General features: G+C 50.9%; 1 protein-coding gene across 2 annotated transcripts in view; it reads left to right on the forward strand.

Annotated features, from left to right (window-relative positions):
* The first annotated feature begins 6,599 nt into the window (after positions 1-6,599).
* The window catches only part of SLC25A37 (solute carrier family 25 member 37), a 39,986-nt gene continuing 23,150 nt past the window's right edge, over positions 6,600-23,435 (forward strand). The window contains exon 1 of one of the 2 annotated variants that reach the window (XM_004433575.3): positions 6,600-6,913. In XM_004433575.3, coding sequence (XP_004433632.1) covers positions 6,704-6,913 — 210 coding nt within the window. In that variant the 5' untranslated portion in view covers positions 6,600-6,703. Of the gene's footprint in view, positions 6,914-16,598; positions 16,664-23,435 lie in introns of those variants that run through there. The other variant, XM_087437323.1, reaches the window with a different exon arrangement.

Here is a 23,435-nt window from a genome sequence, read left to right on the forward strand (position 1 = left end):
TACAGACTATATCATATTCTAGGTCTTTTCCAGTTCCCAGGCTTTGCAACCCCACGTTCCTAAGAAAAGTAGCACTCTAATTTAGCATGTGACATGTACTTTGGAAAGAAAGAAAATGTCACTTTTTTCTCTCCTCTCCACAAACGGTCTGTGTTCAGAGCCTCAGGATCTAAGGTGCAATATATTTTAATTTCCTGGAGATCACGAATGTCTGCAATAATCTGATGTTATTATACAGGAATATGGAGCTCTTTTGAATGAAACTGTTTCTCCTTTAATAAATATTGATTGTTTACTCAATTTATATCCTCAAGGAATTTAGAGTGTAAGGGGAGAGGAAAGACATGGCTACTAGCACTGTGATGTGAAGAAGTGGAATGTGGTGAGGGCCATGCAGGGGCGTGAAAAGAGCAGCAGGCTTCAGCTCACTTCTTACGGGTCAGAGAAGGCTTCATGGAAGGGAGCCTCTGAGCTGAGAGATCAGCACGATTTCAACTGCGGGAGATGTGGAGAGCCCTCCCTTAGTAGAGGATGTGAGGAGGGGAAAGGGCCACAGGTTTGGGGAGATGGTTTGGGGATGGAAAGCAAGGGCTGGCTATAAGTAAGTTGACCCTATATTCTGGTTTTCCCAGGACAGTCTCAGTTCATACCTTCTGTCCTGGTATAATTATGAACAGTGTCCCTTTTCACTCTCAAAAATGTCCTAGTTTGGATGATAAATTATATTGGCACCGTACCTATAAGTGATGCTGTCTCAGAAGCTGAATCTACACATGGCTAATGGGATCCAAGAGGCAGGAAAAGAGAGGAGTCAGGAATGAATCTAAGCTTGTCAGCTGGTTGCCTGGTAAAATGAAGGTAAAATATAGAAAACAAAATGGCATTAGAAGGTGTTGCCAATTGGGAGGAAAGATTATGAATCCAGTTTTAGATCAGCTAGAGCTGGAGGGGCCTGCACACCACTGAGTCTAGCCCTCTTTCGCAGATAAGGGAACTGGGGCAAGAGATATTAGTCAGGACTGGAACCTCGGCCTCTCGCCCCCTTGTTTGCAGTGCTGGCCTCTCTAACTCTCTCTACTGAGTTGAGTTGTGTCCCTACAAAATTTGTGTCTGCTCAGAACCTGTGAACGTGACCTTATTTGGAAATAGGGTCTTTGCAGATAGAATCAAGTTAAGAGGAGGTCATACTGGCATAGTGTGGATCCCTAATTCAATACAGGAGGTGTCCTTATAAGAAGAGGGAATTCTGTACATAGACACAGAGGCCCATAGGGAGAATGCCATGTGACAATGGAGGCAGAGGTTGGAGTGATGCATCTACAAGCCAAGGAACAGCAAGGAATGCCAGGAGTTGCCAGAAGCTTGGAATAAGCAAGGAAGGATCCTCCCCTAGAGCTTTTGCAGGGAGCATGGCCCTGCCAACACCTTGATCTTGGAATTCTTACCTCCAGAACCATGAGAGAGTGTATTTCTGTTGTTTTAAGCCACCCAGTTTGTGGTATTTTGTTATGGCCATCCTAGGACACTAACACACTTCCTGAGCTTTAGGTTCAGGTGGAGCTGTCTGGGAGGCACATGAAAATGTGGGGCTGGAGTGCAGAGGAGTGGTCAGGATTTAAAACAGAGCCAGGGTTGGTAACAGGAACGTGAGAATAGAAGAGAACATCAAAGGGAAGAGAAGGGAGGAACTCTGAGGACAGGGTGTGGAGAGTAAGGAGAGACAGAGAAGGAGGCAGGAGGCACTATGAAGGGCGAGAAGAGAGTGAAAGTGAGAGAGGCATTTCAGAGGAGGCAGAGGTCAAGGGTCACACTGGAGCGTGGGCTGGTTTGGTGACCATTTCAAGAGCTCCTTTAGAAAAGCACAGGGTTAGGGCCAGCCCGGTGGCTTAGCGCTCACAGCTGCTGGCGGCCCGGGATCGGATCCCAGGCGCGCACCGACGTACCACTTCTCCGGCTATGCTGAGGCCGCGTCCCACATACAGCAACTAGAAGGATGTGCAACTATGACATACAACTATCTACTGGGGCTTTGGAGGAAAAAATAAATAAATAAATAAATAATTGAAAAAAAAAAGAGAGAGAAGCACAGGGTTAGAAACTGCCATGCAAAGGCCTCAGGGGTGAGTGCGTTAAGGAGAGATGGCTAGGGGAGGTCATTCTTTCAGGGACTTCCTGATGAGGGAGAGAACAATAGATTAAGGTGTGGAGCAGGGATTTTAGTAGGCTATGGAGCAGGAAGAGGTGTCTTATCAGGCTGTGGAGAATTGAGTCTATTTGTGGAAAAAGGTGAGGAGAGGGAAAAATTACAGATGTAAGCTGTTGTGGTAGATGGCTAATGGATGGTCCAAGGCCCACCCATGCAAACACATAGATATGGCACACCCTACCTAGAATGCAGCCAATGCTTTGCCTCCACTGGAGCCTCAGCACTCCCATGCCCACTGCCTCTGTCCACCCCTGGAGCCTTGAGCCATCTGCTAGGGGGTGGGCTCCTAAGTCAGTGGGCATGACAGCAGTGCAGAGACAGTATGGCCTCTGACGTGGCAAGGGGGCAGCTGGCATTGTTGGGTCTTGTCAGTGAAAGTGCAGGGGCAGCTCTAAGGAGGATGGCACAGGCGTCCACAGAACAGGAGTCAGGGGACTGTCTCACAGCAGTGGGCCCAGGCCACATCACACCAGACAATTGGACGCAAGCCATAGAGGGTGTGCAAGCATGAGCACAGGCAGGTCTTGGGAGAGATAGTAGGTCAATACTCCTCTCTCAACCTGCTGATTAAACTGCCAGCTCTGAGCCTTGCCCGGACCACCCTGTGTTAAAGGAAGCCTGGTAAAGTGAGGCTGCTCTGCATGCTCTGCGCCTGATGGCTCTCTCCTACTCCTTCCCTATTTGATGGGGGCTCTAGAGTGAGGCTACCTTTTTCCCTCCATTTCTTCTTCTGTCTCATGCAGAGACTCATCCCTAAGTATGAATCACAGACAGAGCTTTCAGGAAACACAGTGCTGTCCTTGGCAAAGCAAGAGATTCGGGGATTCCAGGACCAGATATGTACATGATGGAGGGACCCTGCCTGTCCACAGGCCCTCGCAGCCCTCCCAACATATAAACTTGACTTAACATTAACTGGGATGTAGACGAGTGTACATTGCCAAAAAGAAGGACAGAAAGCACCCCACCCCCACACCACACACATGGTGCTCTAGGAGACATCTTACCAGCGGCAGTCAGTCCACGGCGTGGGGCCTCCTCTTTGGTGAGGAGTTGCTGGGTGCAGCATGAGGCCCAGCACTGTCTAAATTCTGGGCAGGCTATTCATGTATCTGTGTGTTGCATGGGTGGGTGGGTGGATGTCAGAGCTAGAGTAATTTTTGTGGAAAAAGTAGGATTTTGGAGAAAGCCTAGACCTCTTCCCTCTGTACCCATAACTCCTTTCTGTCCTCTTTCCTCCTAACACTCCAAAATCATATATACTTCACCATGAACTTTTATTTTATTTTTTTCTATATTTCATTCACCATGTATTAAGTATCAATGTCCACAGTCAACAGATTAGGAAGCATGCCAACCAAATGAGCCAGAGCCACACAGCCAGTGAATGGTGGACCCAGGGCTTGAACAGGGCTGTGGTTCCAAGTCAAGTGCTCTTCACCCTACATCCTCTCTAGCTTCCCCTTTCTAGGTGGAGCTTGGCTCCCAGTAGGGCCAGGGTGGTATGATGACATCTTCAGAACTTCAACATTCAGGAACTTGACGTAAGACTCCAATGGAACCAGCAAATCATTCTGAGTGTCCTGGCCCACACCACAAGGGAGGATCACTGCTCTGCTCCTGGGTCCCCATGCTGCTCCCTACTTGTTGGCAGTGTGGCCAAAGTACTGGGTTATGGTGTCTGGGATGTCACTCCTCTCCAAGCAGGCCTGCTGCAGAGGTCTAGGACAGGGATGGCTGCTGTATTCTGACATTCAGGAATGGCTCCTTCATTATGATGCCATTTTGCTACTATACAATGTATTGTTGGAAGGAGTGGAGGAGCTGACTCTAGGCTGGGCCTCCAAGGATAAACTCTCAGATCCATACCACCCAACTGTCTTCCCAAGAGAACCTCTGCCACATCCTCAAAGATGAGGAAGGCCACTTTCAAGGTATGGTGCAGGGATCAGGAGGCTGCCACCATCCCTGCTGCCACCCCCACCACCACAATTGCCTCTTAATACCCGTGAACCAGGTGACCCGACACTGCAATGCTGTTGCCATAGAGAAGCCACTGCCCACCCCAACTGCTCCTAACCCAAGTTTCTACGACCTTGCTAGGCAGCAGAAAACATCAAAACAGCAGGAAGGTGGCCTCTATCTCCATCCCACCTTCCAGATCTCCTTAGTTCATCTAATTGGCAGAATATAATTCATATCTAGACTCCTAGCTGCAAGGGAGTCTGAGAAATGGGATTTAAAATTTTCTGGCCACTGCAGTACAAGAAGGAGTTTAAGATAGATGCTGAGTGCCAAACCACCATATCTACCATATATGGGGAGAAAAAGTATTGAATACTTATAATAAACATTCCAAAGATTTTCTAAATGGTTCTGGTTTAACATTTATTTAATGAAATAAAAAAAAATTTTATTTCTCTGAAGATTATGGGCATGTTCACATTTGCCAAGAGTCCTCTTAACTAACCAAAGGGTGACTTCTCTCCACCAATATCACTATTGCAAACTTCAGAAGGTTTCTTATCCATTGGGAGATTATATTCTAAAAAGAATGATTCAGTTTCATTCTTCTCATTTTTTAAATTACAGAAATAATACCAATGTTATTTGAAAAATATAGTAAAAATAGTTACCTATAATCCTACGTCACTGTCATAATGACCGCTTCACTCTTTCCATGTGCATATTTACATCTTGTGAAAGTAATGTTTAGAGAATTTTGTTTTGTTTTTTCACCTAACGTTGCATCATTGTCATTCCCCATATTGTTGCATAATATAACCACAAGTTTTAGTGGCCCCATAGTATTTCACTAATACATGTGTCATAATTTACTTAGCCATTCCTCTCTAGTTGAACATTTAGGTTGTTTCCAATGACTTATTACTATAAATAATGCTTTGAAGAAGAGCTTCGTGCATATTCAGACTTTTGTGTCACATTCTCAGAAGTGGGACAATGGGTTAATATGCACTGGTTAAAGGGTATCCATTTTTAAATGAATATCAACAGCTTTTGTTCAACATTTCTTAAAAATCACTTGTGGCAAAAGCAGGGAAATTTTTCTCTAGCAATCGCTAAACACAGAGCTTGTTTTTATCTGTCACATCCTTGGCACTCATCTTGGGAGCTACTATTGGCAGCTACCAAAAATGGGGAAATGGTACCCTTGGCCTTGAAGCCTCTATTGGCAGTGCTCACATCGCTGTATTTCAGATCCCTGAGAGCTGCGTGGGTTCCTGTGACCTGAACCTTGGGCCCAGGGTGAGGGCAAAGAACGGGTGCAGCATCTTCTCCCCCACCCTTTCATATCTCAAGGCCCAGCTTTCTTTACCAGAAGCATTCTCTGGATAAGGTGTCTGGTGCGGTAGAAGATGATCAGCTAGACCCAAGTCTTCAGCCCCAGACGTGCACACTGAGATGTGCAGATGCCATGCTTTCATGGAGACTTCCATAAACAGACAGGTCACTCCCCTACTTTTTGATTCCTCCTGCTTCTCCCAGATGGGGCAAGGCAATAGTATCTGGGTTAAAATAAAGCAGCCTGGGTTACACTTTATTTAAGAAGCTAGCTTGGGATGAACTTAAGAATCCTTTCGTGGGACCAGGCCTCTAAAGATCTTGCGGCATATCAGCCCGCGGGGCATGCACTGGAGGTGCCCACTCAAAGGGCTCTATCCTGCTTACTGCTTACTGTCTTCGTCAGTCCAGGGCAGAGTGGATTTGGCCTCTTTGTGAGAATAAGAGGAGGAACAAATTTAGCTCTATTACGCGTTTGCAGTGAGGGAAAAAAATTTCGAATAAATGGGTGTTCTCCCCAACAAAGCAGCCTCATGCAAGACCTTGAGTTTTAACTGTTCCCTTTACGGCAATGCCCTCGTGTTGCACCGTGTCCTCAATTCTAGAACTCCACTCCAACCCCACATGCGCCCCCACCGCCTCATCCAGCCACCATAACTGCTCCATAAACGACGTTCGCAGAATCTTCCTCCCCTTCCAGGCCATAGGAATGCCAAAGATTGCTGAGCAATACTGTTTGCAAAACCCCGAACTCTGGGGGCAGATTTTCCCTGAGCCGCTGCTCCTGATCGCCCTTAGGCTCTAAGCATATCCCCCCTGCGGCCCGACTGACCCTCCCCAGTGACCGGTCCCCTGCCTACCCCAACCGAGGCAGCACCACCCTCAAGGTAGTACAACTTTCCGGGACACCCCAACGTCTCCTCTCGCCCCCATCCGGTTGCTTGGAAATTGCACTGGCCCGTGACGTCACACACGGAGGCGGGTCCCCACTGTCCCGCACACCAATGGTGCGGCCGCGGCCGGCCTCTTCATTTCCAGTGATTGGTGTCTGGGCCCCCTCTGCTCCACCCCAGCCCGCCATGGCGTCAGGCGCAGCGGCACCAGGGAGGTGGTTCCCACTTTAAGTGAAGTTTTTCGTCCCCTCCCCCTCCCTGCCCACCTCCTGCAGCCTCCCGCGCCCCGCGGAGCTGGCGGATGGAGCTACGCTGCGGCGGCGTAGGGAGCCAGGCTGTGGGGCGCAGGATGGATGGGGACAGCCGAGATGGCGGCGGCAGCTGCAAGGACGCCGGGTCGGAGGACTATGAGAACCTGCCGACCAGCGCCTCCTTATCCACCCACATGACAGCCGGAGCGATGGCCGGGATCTTGGAGCACTCGATTATGTACCCGGTAGACTCAGTGAAGGTGAGGCAGGAGGAGACTTTAGGGACGGAGCGAGCAGAGAGGAGAGCGCGCGCGCGCGTGCGTTTGCATCCCGGGCAAGAGCAGCCTGGGGCAGCGCCCCGAAACCACGCTTTCCTCGGGGCTGCGGCAGGCGTGGGGCGCGGCGCCCCAGTTCTGTCCAGGATCTGGCGCGCGCAACCGGGGCGTCGGGGATCGCGCCACGCCGCCCCTTCCGCCGCGCGCCTGGGCTGCGGGGGCGCCCTCCGAGCCCACGAGGGTGCCCCAGCCGGCGCTCCGCACCGCCGCTCCCACCGAGTTCCTGGGCCGGGCTGCTGGCGGCGCTGCGGCCGGGGAGAAGTGGCGAGCGCTGCTGGCCTCGGTGACGGCGGCGGGGTTCCAGAGGGAGGCGATCGGTGCCGCTTTGCACAGTCTTACCGCGTCTACCCTCGCGATCCGAGGATTTTGGGGTCCCAGTTCGTCGCGGCTCCTGCTGGCGCGCAGGGTGTTCGAGCCGCGGCGAGACGCGTCCGCCGGCTGGTGTGGGGTGGCAGAGGTTGCCCACACGTGCGCCGTTCCCGAGGGAGCTCGCCGCCGGGAAGCGCTAACCACGCTCGCGCTGAGAAACGTGGCCCCGCCGGCCGCGCGCCCTCGGGCCCTGGCGTGTGGCTTCTGCTCTCCGGGTGTTTGCGGGGCGTGGGAGTGGTAGGGCTTCTCTTGTCAGCTCTCTTGGGGGTACCGGTTCAGCGACGCCCTCTGCCATCCCCTTTTCTCAGGGTTTCTGCACCTCCTCCCTTGGAGTTCGGGCAGCTGAGCAGCTGAGAGGCTTCGAGACCGGCAGTGACATTTGCCTTCTCTTTTGTTGTAGGGAGGCAGACAGGGAGAGGTGGTGCTCTACAGCCCTGACTGAGGGGCCTGTAATACACTCACTTTGCCCTGCGCTTCCCCAGGGAGTTTCCAGTGCATTTCTGTAAGGAGCCAGCTTTAGCCAGGTAGGTTTTGCTGGAGCTTCCCTCTGTCAGCCTGTTCAGGACAGCGAAGGGCCAGAGGGTAGAGCGATGCAGGGAAGTGCTGTGGGTGCTGACACATCTCTCTTCTGTAGGCGTAACTCAGCTAATTCATACAGCCTCTCTGCGGAGTAACAGGTGAGGAAACTGAGGCACAGAGAGCTGAACGGGTTAGACTGCTGAGGCTCGTGCTTCTCCTGTACCCCAGACTCCAGCCCCAGTGTGCTTTGGGAGGTTGGGGGCCTCTCTAGGCAGGGCCCACAGAGCTCCCCCACCAGCAGCTGTATCTCGTTGCTGATGCTGGCCCTGCACGAGCAGTGTGAAGGCCAGACTGTCTAACGCAGAGGGTTTTCCCTGCCCTGGGCAGCTCTCAGAGCTGGCAGTCAGTGGCTGCAGGGGCACAAGTCCAGTGAGAGAAAGTGGGGCCTTTGCAGTAAGGTAAAGCCCGAGTCTTTGTTTGTGCTGCTAGGCTGGCACCATCATCACCCCTTCTGTCCCTCCAGCATCCCAGTGGGAATTAGATGAATGGTCCTTGCCTGCCAGGGTTCTGGAGGGCATGGGAGAGATCTCATCTCTTAGGTTTTCAAGGCTCCTCCAGGAAAGACCCTGGACAGATACCAGGTGGCATCTGTAGAGGTAAGAATCCCTCAGGTGTAATAAAATTCCCCGTGTTTGAAGCTGCTGTCTCAAGTCCCTCAGACAGACTGGGGAAAGTTAGGAGCAGGGAGATGTCATTTGAGCAGGCACCGGGCCCACTGGGTGGCAGAGATGAATGTTCCATCAAGGAACTGCTATATACCACTTCTGAGGCCCTGGCCTTCTTTGCTGTGAGTTTGGTTCAGAGCTTGTCTTTAGGATTACAAATAATTAGTCATGCCTTTCGAGCTCCCTGTGACACTCTAGAGAGGCATTCATCTCACGTGTTTAAACTGTGTAATCTGTGTAGTTTCCTCCCGCCCCTGGTTATTGGTGTGTTTTGGTGCAGACGTCACTGTAGACTTAGTATTCCTCTCCGTAGCAGCTGTCACCTGTGGACAGGTTAGCAGGGCGTGTGTGGTAGGAGGAGCTGGTCCGGCTGTCCTAAACAAGTCACTCACTCTATGGGGCCTGACTGTAAAATGAAGGCTTGGGTTAGCTAACCAGTAAGGCCTTCTAAGTTCTGGGATTCTAACTCTGACCCCGAATAACGACCCTTAGGAATTCTTCTGTTTTTGAGCGTGCAGGTTTGGTTTTAAAGCACCTCTGCTTTTTTACTCCTACTTTCATGGAAGGAGTAGCAAGGATTATTCTTTTCATTTTTCAGCTGAGACAACAGGCATAGAGAGAGGTAAGTGGTGTGAGCCCCGTTAAATGACCCCGGGGAGGCTGTAGCAGAGTGCCAGGGTCAGTTGTCTGTACCCAGATATCAGGGATGCATCCATGCTTCAGGTGTGGAAATGCTTCACTTGGGGAGACCTCACTGTGTTCTTTGTAAATATTTTGGATGATAGTGATTGTGAGTAATGGAGTCCGGAGTCCTGGATTGGGTTTCAAGCCCCCCTCCCCCCAACTTGCTTCATGCCTTAGGCACTGTTCTGTGCCTTAGTTGTGTCACTGTAAAACGGGGCTGTGGACCGGTTCGGTATTTCTCCCCATTTTTAACCTGTCCCTCTTTCTGTGAACACAGAACATCCGTTGTCTTCTTCTATGTTACTTGAAATTTCAAATAATTATTACAACTGAAGCCAAATAATGTAAATCATATCCTGTAAGAAAAAAAAATTTTCTTTGATTTTATAAGGCACACATTTTTAACTTTGATCTTGTGAAGTTAAATGGGAGTGTGGGGTCGGCCTGCTTTTTCCAGTTTTTCTGTCCTAGATAGTGTGGACCAGGGAGCTCAGGGCTGGGTGCTTTCAACACTGAGCCTGACGAGCCGCTTGGTTTTGTGGTGATAAGTGCAGGAAGCTAGCCTTGCTAACAAAATACATGTTTACTAAATACGCTTTCCAATGAAGTCCCATGCCACCTCCCCAATGTCACTTTAATGACTTGCGTTTTTCAAACTATGGGTTGTGACCTGATCCCACTGATCAGTGTTTTAAAAAAGACGGATTGGTGAGAATGCAAAATACAAGTGTGCATGGCATGCAGTAAGAAGAAGTGTTGCTCCATGAAATTCTGTTTGGGTTTTGTGTGTATGTGTGTTCCCTGAGTGGCTGTGTAAATGCACTTCTGGCTGGGGCTCATGGCCAAAAAAGTATGGGAACCACTGAACCTAATGATCACCAGTGGCCTCGAGCTCCAGCAATCAACAGCCTGCGATTGTTAAATGGGTGTGTGAAGGCCTTTGGCAACTCTCCTGCTCCTTCGTCTGGTCCTCTTTTAGTCTCACGGTGGTAAGATCTGAGTGCTCACTAACCTGTAAAGGGCCACGTGCTGGGAGCCTCGGCTGCAGGCTTTCTCCATCAGTTCTGAGCCTCCGTGGTTGTACCAAGGGAAGGAGCAATTGGTAGCGATTACTTATTCCTTTCCACCTGGGGCTGTGCAGCAGGCTTTCCACGGGCCTCTTCCTGGTCCTCCAAGCGGCGAGTGGTGTGGTCGCCTAGACCAGCACTGGGGGTGGGTGTGAGAACCCCTGGTCGGGAGTGCTCAAGACTGTGGGGAGAATGCCAGGTGGGTGGAGGAGGAAATTCCAACTAGATTAGGCACACCACTCGGAGACCATGCTGAGTCCCGTGGTGGTGAAAGCAGGAGCAAAAGGAAACAGGAAAGATTTGAAGCGAGGGAACTTCCGCTGACCCTTTCACAGCCCTTCTCTTGCTCTGCTTGTGGGGAAATGCTGTCCTTTAACTCTGCTAGGAGAAGCCCTCCCTCCCGGCCAGAGTGGGAAGGAATGGCAGGCACCACCGTGCAGACGGACAGCCGAGCTTGGCCTTCTCTCTGGGCGCTGGTGGCTGCTGAGCCAGCTGGAAGCCTCGGGGTGGCCGTGGGGCTTTCCGTGGCTGGCCCTGCGGAGCTCTGAGCAGCCGGGAGCCAGGCAGGTGCCAGGGCGGCCCGGCTTTCCTCCTCCTGAGTTTGCTCCTCGTGGTCCCAGCAGTGCAGGCTGACTGGTAGGAAGGGTGCTGGGGGTGGGGGTGGGGGGTGAAGGCAGCTGCGGGAGTCCCCTCCCACCCACTTCAGCGCTTTGAAAACAAAGTACAGTACAGTTGATGCCATTCAGCTTCAAAAGGGCGTGAAATCCCAAATTGCTCTAGTTCCTGCAACAAAATTATAGTGATTTTCTGTCTCCCTTCCCCTGTCTTGTCTCCTTCAGATCCCTCCTCCCTTCTTTTCTGTCCTTCTTCAGTGGGAGGTGCTTCTCTAAAAGGTGGATTTGGGAGGGGCGTGGAGTCAAAAAAGGGGTGCTCTGGAACATCTGCCCTAGTCTCTGTTTCATGAACTCCCAGGCCCTGTGCTGATAGCCCTGGGCGGCGGAATCTGTGCCCCGCAGGCCTGCGGCTGGCGGGGTGGGGACAGGGATCTTACCCAGCCCAGAGTCAGCACTTGGCCCCCACATGGCCACTTCCCTGCCTGCCACTGGCCCCCTCTGCCCGGAAATGGGGGAGGGGTAGGCTGGAGCCCCAAGGACTGTAGTGGGCAGTAGGCGGCCTCAGCTCCTCAATAGGGGAGGCACTTGGGGCTTAATGTGGGATTTAACTGGGGGCGTTGTTTAAACCACGCAGAGGTGTCACGTGGGGCCGGGGGTGGGGGTGGGGGGTGTCACATGGAAGGGAGGGCTGTGCTGGGTGGAGCACGTGTCCCCTGCCTCTTCCTGGTTTCTCTCCGGGCACGTTTTAGCTCCCTGTGGCCGTCTCATTCACGAGGGCTTTTGTCCCATTGCTCTTTGGAGCAGTGACCCATCTCTGGACTTGAGTCCCACTTTCTCTTTTTGTTCAGCTTGGAGTCTTGACCCCTACCTTCAGGAGGGTGGCCTTTCCCTGACCCACTGGATGAACTGACCTGTGTAGAAGCCTCTGGCGGTCTCTCTGGAACCGCAGAACCTTCTGGCTCTTTTCATATCTCTCCTAGTACCCAACCTTTCCTTCTCTTTTTCGTCTGTTTTTAACCTTCGGCGAGCTGCCTGGCCCGTCAGTGCTGGCGGCAGGCGCGCCTGTACAGCGGCGGTCTGCTGGAGCCCTCCATCCCGCGGCCTTGTGAGTCCTTCCCACAGCCCTCCCGTCCTCCCTGCCTCTGCCTTGAATGCTCACGGCTGACAGTTTTCATAGGAGGGAGGTATCTAGTCACTTTCTCTTTGTTTAACTGTAAACCTTCCTTCAGGCTCCTTCGGAGCTGGGTTTTCTCACCCTCAGAGAACTATCTTCGGGAGATTGAGATCCTAGTCTTTGCCTTACTGGTTGGACAGGACACTTGGCTTTTCTGAGTTCTAATTTCCTTATCTATAAAATGCAGATACTAATTTTCTTCCTGCTTTCTCTCTCCTGACCCAACTTTCCATTGCTTCCTTCTTCCCTTGTTTTCTCGTCATACCCTGTGGAAGTTCCTTGTAACAAGCTCCCTTACATCCTCACCCAGGCTTCCTTCCACCTCCAGTCCTGATGGAAATCCAGCTCTTCTCCTGAGGCCACCACTTCCCCAAGGCCCCTCAAGGAAGGATGATTCCCTTCAGCTCAAACCCAGGCACCCTTGGGCTGGGGGTAGGGGAGGGGCTGCTGCCCTCTCTCCGTGACTCGACCACCCTCTCATCTACCTCTCCTTCCCCTCTGAGGCTCCTGCCATCCACTCCCACCAGTGGCGGTCCCTCTTCTCTCTCTGTCATCCACTCAACTCAGACTCCAGTCTGACTTCTCATGCCGAAAGGCAGGAGAGCGAATGGCATGGACCCTTGAGCCACACTGCGTGGACGGGGCCCAGTTCCCACTTGGGTGTGACCTTGGGCAAGTTTCTTCACCTCTCTGTGCCCAGTTTCTCCATCTGTGGAAAGGGGAGAAGATGGTATTGATGTCCCAGAGTGGCTGTGCGGATTCAGTCCTTAAAGCACCTGAACAGTGCCTGCTGGGTAGTGAGTGCTCTCTAGGTGTCAGACCTCATTGTCATTGTCCTTGTCTTCAATACGATACAGTCACTTTCCCTTATTCTCTGCGGACTTGGGTGTCTGGCTCACAGACTGCTTCTCCACCACAAATCCTGTCATCACCTTGAGAACGTCCCTGCTTGGTCACCAGCCAACTAATGTCCAGATCCTCTCTGTCCCTCCCTCAGGTTGATGGCTTTTACCTTCATGGCGTCTTGTCCTAACCTAGAACCTTTCCACCTCTGAAATCTTAAATTCAGACATCTCATAGCCTGGCCACAGCTTTCTCACGGCCACACTGTGCTGGGTCTCCTGCCTCTTCTCCCCCCTCTCAGCCCATCCCTGTCTTCCTCATCTCGCCTGGACCCTGGGGCCCATCACTGCAGCCACTCTCGGGCCCTCGGTTTGTCTGCCTTGCGTTCTTCTAACACTGGCCTGCCCATACCCTGATCCTGGACAGCCCACCGGTCCGTTGAGCAGCCGAGCTGCTTCTATCCTCCTCTGCAGCTCCTTCACACGGTGCTCTTGCTCCTTAAACCTCCACCCCTGCACCCTTTTCAGCCCCAGGATGGCATCTTGCTTCCTAGTTCATGGAGAAAACAGGACCCAGTCAAACTCGTCTCCCTGTCACTGCCCTTCCACTCGAGTGCCGTCCTGTCCTCCTCCTCTGTAAGGTGAGAGGGTCCTTCCTTCCTCTAAGGGGAACCAGCGGGGGCAGGGAAGGGTGCTCTGTGGGAACCACCCACATACACCTGGAGTTGAATCCTGGCTCCACAGCTGGGCACGTTACTTGACTTCTCTAAGCTCAGTTTTCTTGTCTGCAGAGCAGGCATGTTAATACTGAGACCTACCTCATAGGGTTGTTGAAAGAATGAAATGAGGCAGGTAAGTAAAGCTCTTGCTGCAGTGCCTGGTGCACAAGTTCTCAGTAAATGGTCATGGTGGTAGTTGTTTTGGTCATCTCTCTTGACTAATCTAGTTCAAGTATCTTTAGCCTTCCCTCCCATTGGTTCCTTCTTAAAAGCATTTATACCTTCTAAACTTGTCCCATCTTAAATAATGAACCCCAGACCTCTCACCTTGATCCCATGTGCCCTGAGGATTTTTTCTCCTTAAAATAACAAATGTTATGAAACATGTTGACACTTGGTCTCTACTTCCTCACCTTGTCACCCTTAGGCCTCTGGCTTTTGTGCCACCACTCTGCTGAAACCTCATGGAGGCTGCTAGTTAGGGATCTCCTCGGTGATCAGCTCAGTCACTGTGTTCCTGGCCCCTCTGATGATAAGGGCAGCCTCCTGGTCTTCCTCGGAATTCTGCCCTCCACCCTCTTTCTTCCTTCGGGACACGTGTCTCAGTTTCCACCTGGTCCTGATAACTCACACGTTGCAGATGAGTGTCTCTGGTCCTGTCTCTTGGGAGCTGGGTATCCACTTGCCTTGCAGACCTCTCCACTTGGCTACCTTGGTGTCCAGGATGTCCAACATGGACTCCTGCTGTCCCCTCGGGCCTGCCCTTTGGCCTGGGCCCCGCCCTCAGAAACTTGGTGATCGCCTTCAGCTTTTCTCTCGCCTCTGCCCACTCAGCCCCCTCCCCATATACTTCCAAGACCTGTCCCTTTCTGCGTCTATCGTACGGCTTGAATTTGCTTTCTTCTCTCTCCCCCTGCTACTTCCTTGGTTCAGGGCACTTGGCCGTCGCCTTTCCATTGACAGCTCCCTGGACCACCCGAGTCACAGTTGAGTGTACATCCTGCCTCGCCCATACTTCCGTATTGCCTGGCCCTGCTTTGTTTTTCTCCGCGGCATTGTTACCTTCTAACACATAATACCATTTACTTATATTTATTATTTGTATTGTTTAGGTATTTTATTCACGTTTATATCATTACTTATATTGTTTATGGTCTGTCTCCCCTCCTTCGAATGGGCAGGAATTTTGCTCTTTTGGTCTCTGGTGCATAACCGTTTTCAGAAACAGTCCCCAGCAGGTAGTAGGTGCTCAGTTAAATATTGGTTGAATGAATTACTGCAAATCATTCATAGCTGGTCCTGCTCACTCCCACCGCAGAGCCCTCCAGCCTCCTGGGTGGCTGCAGTTTTCTCTTCTTAAATAGGGAAGAGTAATGATGCCCGACAGGCCCACCTTTCAGGTCTACTTAATGCATCTAGGAAGAAAATGCAGCCAGCTTTGCAGTCAACACAGTTGAAAAAGTATTAAGCTCTCTGCAGGTGCCAGGTCATGGTATTTGTTATCAAACTGGGATCCTCTGAAAGGGGTGAGGTTCGCTGCTTGGAATGTCAAATCCAGGCTGTTCTCCACAGTGCTGCAGAGCCTGTCCGGGGGCCGAGGAGCAGCCCCAGCGTCTGCTTCACTTTGGGTATCTCTCTCCACCGAGCACTCCCCTAGCTGTCCCCATGGCCTTCAGCATAAAGCTGCACCACCTCGCACAGAGACCCAGACCCTCCTCTCTGACTCGTCCACCAGGTGTGACACGTAAACATATTCTGTGACCGTTGGTTGAATGAATGAAGGCACAGTTGTTTAAAGAGATGTGAAAAAAAGTGCTTGAAAACCTGCTATTAAACAAATGTTAGTTTTTATTTTGTTTTGCATTGTTTTTGAATCCATAATGTATCTTGGCTACAAAAAGACTTTCTCAGTCCTTTTGTTTGTTCTTGTTTTGCGATGGAACCTGCAAGCCACCGTTATACCGGGACGAGGCTGCTAATTAATCTGGCTACCCACCTCATTCGTTCCATGCTTACTGAGAGCCCTCCCTGCCAGGCTCTGTGCTAGACACTGGGCAACAAAAATAAGTCCTGGTCCCTGTTCCCAGGACATGCTCCCTGTTATTAGACACTGAGCTTAGGCCACAGGCCTGGCTCCCTTTGGAGAGAAGAGTGGCTCAACTTGATATTTACTTTCCGTGGGCACGAGGTCTGGGGTGTCTGGACTCGGAAGGGCTCAAGCTGCCATCTTGAAGGTCTGGAGCCTGCTGGGAAGCATCATTCTGGGCTTCTCTGTTGGGCAGTCTTGAATTGGCTCCTTCCCCTGTAGGAGACAGTGGCCCTCAGTTGTACAAACCCCGCCCTCCCCCTCCCCCCCCATCCTCTTCCTCGCTCTTGAGGTTGTTAGTCATTCTGGAAGCTGAAATTGGCTCACAGAAGGTGCCTTTGAAAACATCCCCCACCCTACCAGTAACGGGAAGGGCCGTTGTCTGGTCACTAAGAGGTGTTATGGTTTCACATTCATGTTTTCTCTCTGAAAAGAAAACAACGTGTTGAAATAGAGATCCCAGCAGCAGCTTGGTTGAAGCAAGAGTTGCATAATGGGTTTAGGAAACGTCTGGCCATTGTGGGTCAGGTTGAGGGACTGCAGCTTCATGTCACCGAGAGGACTTCCTCTGGGCCCACCTGCCTCTGGATCCACTGGACACATCCAGTGAGAGATGCAGAAAGCCGTGGTGCCCTGGGGTCTGGCTGGCAAAAGGCTCTGACCTGGTCTCTCGTTGTACCGACAGCTTTTGTTCCTGGCACGGCCATAAAGGCTGCATTTGAGGCGCTGCTGTTGGTGGGGGCTGGGGAGGGGTGTGTGTCAGACTTGTGCTGACGCTGAGGCCCCTGGAAAGGGCAGCGAACGGGGCGGGGGGCTGGAGGGAGGCCCCATCGATTCAAATCCTGGTCCCGCCATTAACCAGCTTTGAAACCATGGGTGAGTTGTTTGTCTGGGCTGGTGTCTCCTTGTCTAATTGACTAACATTGGTCTCCTGGACTGACAGCCTCTGCTTACCTGCTGGCCGGGGCTGTGGAGAAGCTCAGGTGGGACCACGTCTGTGGGCGGCTTCTGAAAACCTTCACGTGCCCAGCTAATGACAGATTGTATCAGAGGCAATGTGCTTAATGACTAAGAGGAGACGGTTCAGGTTCACGGCGCAGGCTCTGGGGCAGACTGCCTGGTCAAGTTACTGAAACCTCTCTGGGCCTTATTCTTCTCATCTGTAAAGCGGGGATAATAACAGTACCCACCTCAGAGTGTTGCTCTGAGAATTAATTATGATACACCTCGAATGTTCAGGATAATGTCAGGTTCATGGTAAGCACTCAGTTACTATTAGCTCCTGTTATCATTTCTAAAAGGGTTATTACTTGAATGCCTGGTTGTGCTTGTGTGTTGCTATTAGAATTGTATATTGCAGTATTTTTGTACTGTTTCAATTTCTATTTTGTCATTTGATCCTCTTAGCTCTCCTTTGAAGGTGGGAAAAGGCAGGGCTGTTTCTCATTTCATAGATGAGGAAACTGAACTTTGGAAAAATAACATGCCCTGGAACTCGGGCCTTTTTCTGCTACCCAAGAGCTGAAGGAGGAGACTCAAGGAAGAGAATCAGGTGGGAGCAAGCAGGTGAGGTGCTGGGGTGCACACTTAGGTGTTAATGGCAACAGAGCCCTTGAGCTGGGTTCTGAGAGAGGAGATGATGGGGCCCCCACTGCATTCTTGGGAGGGAAGAACTGGAGTTGAGGAAGTGCCAGCAGGAAATTAAAGTGTGGCACAGAACATGGGGCTCTAACATATAGGTAGGAGTTTCTTGGTCAAATACTCCAGTATGGAGGGCAAGGGGATGATGACAAATGGTTATTGTGACAGGATATTTTTGGCTCTGTCTTTTCTCCCTGGAGCAAATTGTGGCTGCTGTGGCACCTTCTCATTTCAGCAGGGAGTTGAAGTTGGACTCAATATAGTGATTTGCTTTTGGATTGGCCTGAAGATTCCTTTCCAGACCACAGCATAAAAATGACCTGTTGAGAAGAGCACTGCATCATAGTTCCTTGGTCTGCTAGGGCTGCAGTTTCTCGTCTTAAATGGGAAGGAGTAACAATTCCTGTCTTGCCTCCCTTTCAGGTCTACTCACTGCATTTAGTAAGAAAATACAGCCAGGTTTGCAGTGAACAAACCTTTATACTGTTTAAAAAGTATAAAGCTCTCTGCAGGTGCCAGGTCATGGTATTTATTATCAAACTGGGATCCTGTTAAAGGGGTAAGGTTAGCTCTTTGGAATGGAAAATACAGGCTCTTGTTCCAGTGACTGTAGGATTCCCCGCAGCTGCCCGCGGCCTCGGGCACTTAACCTCTCTCCTTACAGTGTCTCCCATCTGTTGAGTCAAGACCAAGGTGGCCATCTGCTGCCACCCCTTAGCCAGGTAATGAGGAAGAGCCAATTCTACTCCGAGTGTGCTCAGAAATACATTTAAAATTGATAATATGGGGCCGGCCCTGTGGCTTGGTGGTTAAGTGCGCGCTGCAATGCTGGTGGCCCGGGTTCGGATCCCGGGTGCGCATCGAGGCACCACTTCTCCGTCCATCCTGAGGCCGAGTCCCACATACAGCAACTAGAAGGATGTGCAGCTATGACATACAACTATCTACTGGGGCTTTGGGGGGAAAAAATAAAATAAATAAAATCTTTAAAAAAAAAAAAAAAAAATTGATAATATGGGACCGGTGATGAGAGGAGCTGCACACACAGCTGCTGTGATTAAGGCAGGACCAGGCCACCTGCAGGGAGACAGCGTGTGCCCGGGGCAGTTAGGGCCCCTTCATCTTTGTGGGTTATCATTTCATTTGCTCACTTTTACTTTTTAAGTGAGTCTGCCCCTTTGAGTGCCACGCAGATGAGGCTGGGGACGAGGGAAGTGGCTCCTTGTCCTGAGCATGTCTATGTGTGTGTGCTGCCTCTCTTTCCCACTTTGGTCCCTCCCAGCTCTGGTGGCCTTGTTTGCTCACGACTGCTGACATAGAAAAGTAAGTGGAGAAGGACACAGGACGCAGATGACTTTGTCTCAGGGTCCCCGGTCCTCCTTTCCTTGCGCTGCTCACATTGAGGGGTTTGCTGGCGCCTCGGCTTGCCCTGGACCTGGCAGTAGGCTTGGAAGGTGGAGGGTGGGAAGCTGCAGGAAGCTTCCAGTTGGGCTTGCTGGGAACTGGAACACCCCGGCCACTGCCTCTGACTTGCTGTGCTCTGCTCCCCTGGACTAGAGGATGTCCCCCGGGTGTCCTGGGGCTGTCGAGAGCCTGGATTAAAGGAGTGGGGTGGTTGGCTGGTGATAAGATCCAAGAAGTCAGATGGCGAGGCAGGGAAGCCTTTCCAAAGGAAAGAAGATGCTGGTGTGTGTATACATGTGTGCAGGTGGAAGAGGTGAACCCAGGGTGTGTCTTTAACGGAACCAAGACAGCTTCTTTCCTTAGTCACTGTGTCCATGGCTTGTTTGCTAAATGTTGGCTCGTGTTAGCCTGATTCGTTGAAATGTCTCTTCTAAGAAGGAGCTGAAAGGCATTTGCGAAAACGCGACTTCATCCCCTGGACTTCACTCAATGACTAAATTAAGGAGTGGGACATATGGGGTGTGACCACATGTGCTGGGCACCAGGAAACCGGGAGGCTGACGCCTTCACGGTCTCTCCCCCAGGGGTCCCTGTCGGGCAGGGAGGGCAGACATATGGATGAATCGTTCCTGGAGGGGGTGACGCACCTGTCCTCGGGGAACCTGAACCTCGTCAGGAGGGGTCAGGGAAGGGCCCCTCGAGGAAATCATATCTCAATATTGATATCTAGACCCAAGGAGACCTAGATGTTAGAAAAAACCATATGAATCTCTTGGTCCCCTAGGATGTCACAGCCTGTCCCCAAGGTGCCTGGTGAGTCTCAGGACCCCTGCACCCCCTGACACTCTGATTTTGGGGTTGTGCGCTGAGCCTTCTGACAGAAGTATCAGCTGAGAAAGTTTTCGTGGTTTGGGGTCACCACACCGGGGCCTCCAGGTGGGACCTGCCCCCTGTTCCGAAATTGCTGCTGCTGCTGCCTTTCCTCCTTCTTCTCCCCACTGCCCTGAAATTTTAATTCCCTATTTGGCCACCAAGCGACCGCCTGCTGGCTTCCATGGAAGCCCAGCCTCCTCCCTGGGTGGGAACTTTCACTGCAGAGCTGAAGACCGGAGGAAACGGAAATGAGGAGGCGGGGAGGAGAGCTGTCATATCAAAGGCATTTCTGCTCATAATTGGTTTATAATTAATGAGTGGCATTAGTGGCAAGTGCCAGCTGGAGCAGCAGCCAGATAAGTGGCTAAAAACTAAATGCAGTCATGTGATTTGTAGAGGTTTAGGGTTTGCCTGAGTGACATTTACTGACCCAGGCCATGGTTTGTAGGATGACAGGAGGGACTTGACAAACAGTGTAGGTGACCACTGTGCTTTCCAAAGGACAGAGGTCTCTCTGGAGCCCCATAGCACTAGGACCTGTTCTTGACACTCAGATTTGTGTGTCATTCCTTGTCTCTTTTCAAAGGCAACTGTATAGCTGAACATTTTTCCTGTCCTCTCTTCCCTTTTAGCCTTTCTATCTCTGGCGGAGCCTCCTATAAAATGCAGAGGGTTCAGTTTCCAGGGCTTGTCCATCGGCCTCCAGTGATTTTGATAAAGGGCCTGAAACTGGGCTCCTGAGGGTTTTTCTCCTGGTATCTGTATTAGTCCAGGGTTTAGACAGAAGCTCCTGGATCTCAAAGCTTCTGGAAACTGAGTCTTGTTTCTCCAAAAGGCCAGTCTGGTGACATCAGCAAGAACTGGCTGACCCCAAGGCCAGCCCTCTATTTCTGTGTCCACGGATTCCCCTGGCACAGAGGTCTTTGTTACTAAATCTGTGTGCTGGGTGTTTTGAAGGAGGACATGTGTGAGCTTTCTCAGCGTTGTTAGTCAATACCGAGCTGTTACCCAGAAAAAACAGTTGGGATAGAAGCAAAGATTTGATCTGGTTAAGTTAACACCATGGAGAATGCCCTGTTGAGGGAGAAGGGTTGTCATCAAAAGAGTTAAAAACCTCAAGTGTTGAGTGAGCCTGGAGAGCTCTCTTTTAATGTAACTGTGTTTACACATTTTTTTTCCCTTGAATCCTGGCTCCTCAGAGAGTCACGGAATTAATGTATGTGTATTTATGCAGGCCAGGAAGGGCAAAGAGGTAGATGAACTTTACTCAGAAAATTGCTGAAGATTTATAGTTAGCCCTTAGAGAGTCAAGAATACCAGCTTCAGAAATGACCTTGCATTGTAAAAACCATATAACAATAAGGAAAAATTGACAAGTGGGAATGACTCTTAGCTTCCAAAAAAATCTTTCAAGTTTCAGAAGGAGGTGGAGAATGAGTTGAAACTGCAGTTTGTCATGGTGGCAGCAGGTTCCATTTTTCCTTGGAATGAGCACTGTTCCCTCCACAGGCTTCTGAGAGTGGGCCAGCCGATGATGCTTTCCCTGACCTTCTATAGGAATTCTCTCTATAACATAGATGTGGAGAACAGATTGGTGGTTACCAGAGGGGACGGGGCGGGAGGAGGGTGAAAGGGGTAAAGGGGCACATATGTATGGTGAGAGATGGAAACTAGACTTTTGATGGTGAACATGATGCAGTCTATACAGAAGTCGAAATATAATGATGTACACCTGAAATTTATATAATGTTATAAACCAGTGTGACCTCAATAAGAAAAAAAAAACGGAATTCTTGTTTTAAACTTCCCTTGAGTGTCTCTTCCAAGGGTCTTTTGTATTTTCTGATATTCCAATCATAAGAAATTTTCTGAAATTCTCTTTCAGACCCTAAAAACCGAAATTTACTACAAAGCTGGACTTTTTCCAGAAGCTGCTTTAAATTGAAAACAGATTTCTGATCTCTGAGCAATCAGAGTTTAAGGGACAGGGAGAAGCTTTGTCAACCCAGAATTGGCCATCAGGGCATCCTTGCGTGAGGAGGGCAGGGAATGAAATGTGGAGAATTGAGGCAAAAGTGGACTCTTTCTGTATATGCACACGTAGAACATTTGTATTTGCATTTTAGGGTAAATTGTAATTAGACTAAGGTGACTAGAGGCTGCTAACTGAGTGACCTTGGGAAAAACACTTGATGTGTCTGAGTCTCAGTCTTTTCATCTGTAAAATGGCAAGCTGGAGCTAACACTAAATGGTCTCCTAGGAATTTTGCAGTTCCAGCATTTCCACTCCTTATTTCCATGGGGCAGTGTCACTTTGGGGCACCTTCTTTTAAGTTTGAATGTAAAGTGTAGACTTACAAGCCCCTCTGCTTTGAGGAGGAGGCTGGGGAGGCCCCTGCCCTGGAATTCCACCGGGCAGTAAGGAGCAGGGCGAGGAGCCAGCTGCTGAGATACTGTGTGGGGCTCTTGCGTCCCAAGTGCTTGCCGAGAAATGATAGTTGGTTTAAGTTACTGGAAACCTCCAACTACAACACTTAAAACTGCAAACTATTCATTCAGGCAACTCCAGAAATGCTGAATGGCCACGGCCCCACCCTGGAATCAAGGGGAGACGTGTAGCAGATGCTTCTGGAAGGCCCTGTTTATAGCTGTCTGGCTCCTTCCTGCTGGGGTCCTTTTACAAGTGCACTACCAGGAAGCTGAGTCATCCAAGGGTCAGCCCAGTGGCCAAGGTCACCCGGCATTGCCAGCAGCGCAGATGGGGTCAGCCCAGTGGCCTGAGCATTTCGGGGCAGCGTTGGTGGGAGTGCCAGGGTGGGGGAGCTGCGCCTCACTTTGGGAAGCGCATGGTGACAGGACCACCGTCACTCCCCTTGGTTTGCGCTTCCGTTAGGTTTCACGGTGAGAGACGTTCTCCTGTTTTACTTCTTCACCCCATTCCCACCCCTGCTTCTCCTTTGTTGACAAATCCGAGGCAGGAGGTCAGGACCCAGCGACTGAAACAGCATGAAGGGTAAAAACGACCCTCTTGTGTGGCGGTTTCCAGAGGTCAGCGTGGGCGCTGTCCTTTTGCCTCTTTCCAGGCTCATCTCCTCGTACTCAACATGCTGCCAGCGACACCAGCCTTCTCAGGGCCTCTGTCCTGTGCCCCCAGGCAGCCCTGTTCCCCTAGGCTTCACCTCCCTGATGCCCCCCAGCCTTCGGGCCTCCGCTTCAAAGTCACTTCCAGGACCCCTGCTCAAATCTGAATCACGTCCCCTGCCTTTGCTCCCATAGCACCTTCGCCTTCTACTTTGTTTCATGACCTGTAGAGTAATTTTGTCTCTGTCTGGTGTTTGGTTTACTCTTTCCCTCCGCCACTAGACTGTAAACTCCTTGAAGGCAAGGGCTCTCTGCCTGCTCTGCCATCCCCAGCCCCCCGCTGTGCACTGACGTCTCCGGGGGAGGGAGAATCTTTGGTAGAACGACCCTCTTGTTTTACCAAATTGAGGCTGCCTCAGTCTGGCGTCCCTGGTGCCAATCTCCTTGTCTCACTTCTGGAAACCCTTCTCAGCAGACGGCTTCAGTTTGATCGTACCCCTGAGCTCACTCTTTCCAGAAGGAGGGTTTCAGCCACTGTGAAGTCTCGCCCATGATTGAAGGTTCCTGCCATTCCCTTAGGCACGCAGTAAAACTGAAAAATGACTCCCCCAGAAGCTTATGGAATAATTTCTACGTGCAAACATTTGTA

Source organism: Ceratotherium simum, chromosome 12 (assembly GCF_057802395.1).
Source record: "Ceratotherium simum simum isolate JZ-2026a chromosome 12, ASM5780239v1, whole genome shotgun sequence".
In the NCBI taxonomy this organism is placed as follows: Eukaryota; Metazoa; Chordata; class Mammalia; order Perissodactyla; family Rhinocerotidae; genus Ceratotherium; species Ceratotherium simum.